The sequence below is a fragment of the Metopolophium dirhodum genome, chromosome 1, assembly GCF_019925205.1.
Source record: "Metopolophium dirhodum isolate CAU chromosome 1, ASM1992520v1, whole genome shotgun sequence".
Taxonomy (NCBI): domain Eukaryota; kingdom Metazoa; phylum Arthropoda; class Insecta; order Hemiptera; family Aphididae; genus Metopolophium; species Metopolophium dirhodum.
Window position 1 is genome coordinate 16,945,169 of NC_083560.1, and position 6,400 is coordinate 16,951,568.

General features: G+C 33.0%; 1 protein-coding gene across 1 annotated transcript; it reads right to left on the bottom strand.

Annotated features, from left to right (window-relative positions):
• Positions 1-676: 676 nt before the first annotated feature.
• Positions 677-5,796, bottom strand: LOC132933804 (uncharacterized). The gene is made up of 6 exons (XM_061000082.1): positions 5,780-5,796; positions 5,512-5,711; positions 3,662-3,868; positions 1,516-1,713; positions 1,355-1,427; positions 677-725 (listed from the first exon to the last, which is right to left on the bottom strand). The coding sequence occupies exons 1-6, from the start codon at positions 5,794-5,796 to the stop codon at positions 677-679; spliced, it is 744 nt and encodes a 247-aa protein (XP_060856065.1).
• Positions 5,797-6,400: the final 604 nt, after the last annotated feature.

The following is a 6,400-nucleotide window of genomic DNA, read 5'->3' on the forward strand; positions in this document are numbered from 1 at the left end:
AGTTTAATTGACTGAATGTTGTTTTAAAACACGACCTCAATTTATTTATAAGTAATTTTATTGATCTTCCTACTCCGAAATAGTGTTAAAACTTAAGTAAGTGAAATTCTCATTCAGAGTGTTATTTTTTATTGTGATTTACGAATTATTTTTGTAATGCACCTATCCTAGTTAAAGTGTAATCTGTTTTTCAAAAGTATATTCATTTTGTTGAATTAAGTTCAACCCATGAGACATTGAAGTGCTGAGAAAAAATAATTATTATTTAACCGTTCCCCAAATGAAAATAATGTAGAAAAACGCTTCATTTATTTATTTTAGATATTGAAAACCTACGTTAAACACTCCGCTCCAGAAACGTACGTTCGTCCTAAAATAAACTAGTCTGCAACGAGCAATGATGGCTGCACTGCTCATTATTATTTTCATATTTCAAACTATTATTATATTAATAGTACAATATAAAATAAAGTTAGTCAAAAATTTCTAATTCTTTGGAAATTATAATCAATAAAATTGTATACAATACCAACTCGTATAAATCGTTATGTAATCGATAATTTAATTTTTCATTACGATTAAAATTCAAAGAAAATGCATTATTCTCACGAGTTTAAAGAAATACACAATATTATGTTATACTATGCGATGTAGTGCACCCGGAAAGTCGTATTTGTCATGTCTTTTTGGATGCCGGGTTGTCGACTTTAAGACCTTTTATCAATCTGAAAAACAAAATATCCCATTAGACGAATTGTTTATCTTAATAGACTGTATAAGTATCTATTTAGTGGTAGTGGGTCGAATAAAATTTATGATATCAAACCCGACATAAACCGAACGTTTTAACTGTATGTTGAGACGAAAATTTCGTTTAACATCGAATGAAACCCATAACCGAGCTTTTTAATGAAATTTCGAAACAATTTTTTTAATGAAATGTCAAACAAAAATAAACAATTTATTACGTACTATTTAAGTTTTAATTTAATTTAAGTTTGTTAGTTTTAACTTTTTAATTTTGATATTAGAGTTATTACTATTTTTTAAAATAAACAGTAGACAAAATAAAAAAAAATAAAAAAAATGAACTACGGAAACATTTTTCGTTTGAATCACGTTTCACGTGTTCAACTTTGGAGTTCATACTATTCTGGAATGCAAATTAACCATCGAATTTCGAACATTTTGTTTGATTTTGGTTAAGTTTGGTTTTTTTAAAACCATGTTCGACTTTCAAACTAGAACGGAACTCCTTAATTTTTGTTGGATTTTTTCGAACTTGATCAGAGTTCGACCCACCCTTTACTATTTAGATATTTAGACAAATTGATAATATTCTAATAACACATACTCTTCGACTCCGTTTTTAGTGTCCGGTTCCGTTGTTTTGCTCAGGATCTTTTGTAAGGCACCAATCATGTAATCTAAATTTAACATATTAAGCGGTTAAAATCGAGAATAGAATTTATATGACAAAAAAATCACACGAGAGTTAAAAAAAAATTCGCATACTTTTAGTTTGTTTTTTATCGTTGGCGCACGGGTCGTGTGGTTTTTGTTTTCTCTTGCCCAACGAGTTTAACTCTTTTAAGTATTTCACTTCGCCGGAGACTGGATCCAACGTCAACTTGATCACGTCTAGCTTTCCCATGATATCTTCTTCGTTATACGATGTAAATGTATCCTTCTCTGGTTTGTCAATACCAGAACCTACGAAAAAATAAAAACCATTCCAATCAATAATCAGTAATGTAACACCACGTTTAGACCACTTTAAAATGTTTATTCGTCAACCGGTGTGGCGTAGGAATGCTATCTATAAATTTAAAAACAATATAGTACATGCCATCTTGACGGATGATGATGAAATATAATTGTATGTCATATATTGGGAAACGGCCACATATAAATAAAAATGTATATTTAAAAGCATTTATTTTTTAAATCAAATTAACGTTTAAATTCGTACCTAGTCGATAGTTGGAACAAAAAAAGGAACTTTTTTAAAATCATAATTTTATAATTTATTAAAATGTATTGATCTTACAACATACCACTCGTCTTTATGATAAACCTAATAACAAAAACAAAACTTCAAAACTTTCAAACTTAAAAAAAAAAAAATATCTTTTTTTCATACAAAAATTAATAACTAAGTTCGCAGATAACAATGTCCTCAATACCTGGACAAAGATCGGGTCCACTTACTGCATACCATGCACTGATTCAACCAACTAACTGATGTTGCTTCGCCCAAAAGATTTATCCCCTCCCCCAAATACCCCAAATGGTATACTTATACTTACAATTGTCGGTTATATACATACAACATTATTAATTCACACACTTATATTTACATTAAAATATTGCACAGAACTTAGGCCACATTAATATGTTTTTATAAACCTTTTATTCCAAAATTAAGGAATGTAAATACATTTCAAAAATAAAATTACAAATTACTATTAATATTGATAACAAGCATTTGACAAGTTTTTGTCCATAATATATTTATAACGATATTATTCTAAGGACTTGAGACTTTTATCAGCGCATTCTATGTATGACCGACGAAAAATATAAATCCAGTTTTTACTATCCTGGGTAGTAAATAATATAATATGCACTTAAACCATCAATGTAAAAGTGTTCTATCGTATCCACTCTCTAAACGACCGTCTTATCCTACAAGATAAACTTTCAATATTGCTAAATGTCATCATATGACCTTTACTTAATCTTAAATCCCCAATTAATTTTAAATATGCAACTAATGGGACTATTCTGAAATCACTCGATAAATCTGTCACTGATCTTGGTTATGTTCTCTGTCCTACGCTTAGCCCAAATTTACACATTGAGCGTGTCTGCTGCAAATCTTAGGTTTTATTAAGCGCATAACAACAGAGTTTAAATTAACATCTCCTCTTAAGGCACTGTACTGTTCACTTGTTAGGACTATTCCTGAGTACAACTCTGTCATTTGGGATCATAATATTGCATAAAACGCAATAATGCTTGAGCTAGTCCAAAATAAATTCTTAAAATATGCCAGTCATGTACTCTGTATTGAATATCCTCCTCATAATATTATTTACCAGTACGTGAGTATCTCAAACTAGATTCACTAGCTGATCGTAGGCGTGCTTCTAACCTTACATTTCTATCCAAATTATTAAATGGGCAGATTGACTCACCACACCTTCTATCTCTCATTCCTTTAAATGTCCCTCCTCGCTTCACCCGTCAACACACCACTTTTAATTTACCTACCTCCTCCACTAACTATGGCTTAAACGAACCACTTCGGCGCTGTATGTCTATTGCCAATTCAGACCCCCTCCTTTACCATCTCACAAACCTAATCAAATATTTATGTATCATTAAATCGAACTGTTATATCCCACTATTGTAATTATTTGTATTAATATTAAATGTAAATAGGGGTCACGCCCGTATTGTATGCTAAAATATAATATATGTGTTCACAATTCCCCGATATTTGATTCTGCCCAAAACCTTCGCCTAAATATATTATAATGTCATTGCTTTTTGTGAGAAAAACAAAGACGCGATAAAATATCGTTTGTCGAAAACTCGATTTGATATCAATTGCGATTCCATGCAAATTTACGCATACCAATGTATGTATACTTACTTTTCGAGTTTTTCTCGTTGACGTCTTTTTCCATTTCTTCGAGATCTTTTTTTCGTTTGTTTTCCTGCATTTTTTCGCCGACCTTGGCGTAAAGCGATATCAGCTGTTCTTCCAGCTCCCCGACGATTTTTTCTATGCTTTCCGGGTAACCGTAGTTCACTTTCATGCATCTCAAGAACTCCAACGCCCATTGCAATTGATTGATGCCTGTGAACAACGTACAAAACATTATGGTATACCAATTCGTATGCTGGTCGTGTCGTAGCCGGTGTATTATTATTATTATTATTATTATTATTATTATGATAGGCGTGTCCCGTCCGTGTACTTATATTTAGGTATTAATTTAGGCGTCGAAAGTTGTTGGGTTTTCATGTTTTTTTTTTTTTGTGGCATGGCTGAGTAAGCTTGAAACTCGTTTCACGACACTACGAAAAAAATATTTCGAGTTTAAAGTCTCTATTTTCGCGTATTTACCTAGTGATTTTTTTGTTTTAGGAGCATCGATTTGTAGAATATAAATAATGAAAATTTGGCAATAAAAAAAAAAAAAAACTTTATTGTGAATATTTATTTTGAGATTTTTCAGTAGGTATTATTATTATCGTGTTTTTCAAATCACTAGTCGATACACGATTTCCAATTTCAGTTACCTAATAAATATTTAGTAACATTTCTAAGATTCATATATATTTTTTAGTACCTATAATATATTTGTATAAGTAAAAATTGTTGTCATTAAAAAAATAAGTGCATATATGCATACTATATAAGTATACTTTTAAGCATATTTGTACTTTTTTAAGCGCATAAGTGCATTCATAATATTAAGTCATTTTTTTAAAGTTTATATTGTATAAATTATATTAATTTGATTTAATATAGTCATAAGGCGTTATTCCTTTAAATTATACTTCATGCATAGCTTTAGATATTTAATTTATTTATTAGAACTCTCATCTCCTTGTAGCCATCTTTAGTTGTAATTATAATTTTGTTTGTATGTAGTATAATAAATATTGTCGTAGTTAGAATTTTATTCAACGATAGATAAATAAATACATATTAATTGTACCTTTTTTGTTTTACCAATTTTATTTACAGTAATTTATGTCGATGCTGTATAGCTTAAGACACGGCCAAAAATAACCACAACACGTTCAAGGTTCAACCGAAAACACCCAAAACCTATATAGGTGACTAGTATACGGTAAATAGCGGTAGTCTGCAGCGACCGTAATGCCAAGATTGGGGGCCCATCAAAACAAGCAGATAGAAAAAGTTTGAAATTAATAGCAAACATTACGAAATGATGAAACGCTCGTCGGTCTATATATTTATTAACTTAACACGTTCACTGTGGATGACGCCAAAAGGCGTCATTTTATATAGTTTGCATATGCTGAATGCGTGTATCTTGTTATTTAATGGACTATAATTTGGTCAGTGTTACGATTAAACTTTTGGTTTTTTTTGTCAGCGTATTCTATAAACATTGTTTCATAATCAAGTGCAAACCGTACACTGATATTTTAATTTTTCAAGTTTTAAGAATTTTTTTTTTAAAACTAGAATTTTTTCAGCTTCACGACAAGACGTATTTAACAAAAACATGATCCGCACCGAACGTGTTAATATATTTTTTGTCTTAAAACTAGATGACGATCGAAGTCCGCCCCGGATGAAAAACGATTAATATCAGAATTTCGTGTTTGGGACTCTTAGCTCCCCCTCCCCCCCCCCCCCAAATGTGAGATCTGTTCGCGGCCGTGCCCATACACCTCACTCGGAGCGGCACCGGCCGCGGCTACAATAATAGTCATTACGAGGTAAGTCTGCGTGTGCGTTACCGATTTTGATTTTCGATTTCTTGCCGTACACCGACCACAGCACCGTGATCAGGTTGTCGAACAGCGTGGCCAGCGGCTGTTGGAGCGAAAAGGTCTTGTTGTGGCCGGGCGGCGGCGCCACTCGAAAGTTGTACAGCATGGGGCTGAACGAGAAGTTTTCACTGGGACCGTCGCGCTCGTTCTTGGCGGCTGGCGCGGACCTGCAAAAGTCGATGGACACGGATTACATTCGATTGGTGTGTGACGCGGAGCGGGGCGGGCTTCATACTCAGTCTTGGCCGTCATTGTTCGCTCGAGAAATTAAAACGATATTGGACGCTACGTCGAGAGCGATAAGTTTAAAATTTTATATTTTTTTTTTATGAAACGTCGTCGGTCGACGCGCGTTGTTTACTAAAACAACAGTCGGCTGTTTTTTTTTTTTTCATGTTTTTCTAGCCAGAATGTGCAGTGTTTTAAACACTGTTATAATATTATATTTTGCGGCCAAAAACGTTATATTCCGACACATTACGCCGGAAGCGATACCCGCCTGAGTATAGGTAGGCAGGCGCCTAATTCACATTTCGGTCAAACTGAGTTAACAACAGAGTATAACTAGGTCCGTTTCGCCAGCACTGCCACTTTCGAATCATAATACCAAACCTTAATAGTATTATGTACTTTTTTTTGTACAATTTTGTACAACCAAAATTAAATTTTGTACACCCCTCCAAACACGACCAAAACCGTTTTTCCTATGCGCGTGCTGGAGAAACGTTTCCCCAGCACTGCCAATGTCGAAAATCTAAAAAGTTCAATTTTAAACTGTTCAGTATTATGTACTTTTTTTTGTACAATTTCGTACAACCAAAATTAAATTTTGTACACCCCTCCAAACACGACCAAA

Bases quoted from the DNA above. Each gene is read 5' to 3' on its own strand.
- LOC132933804 (XM_061000082.1), bottom strand. The intron at 3,869-5,511 runs GTAACGCACACG...CGTTGTTCACAG, and splicing joins GAAATCGAAAATCAAAATCG to GCATCAATCAATTGCAATGG. The intron at 726-1,354 runs GTATGTGTTATT...TTTGTTTTTCAG, and splicing joins ACTAAAAACGGAGTCGAAGA to ATTGATAAAAGGTCTTAAAG.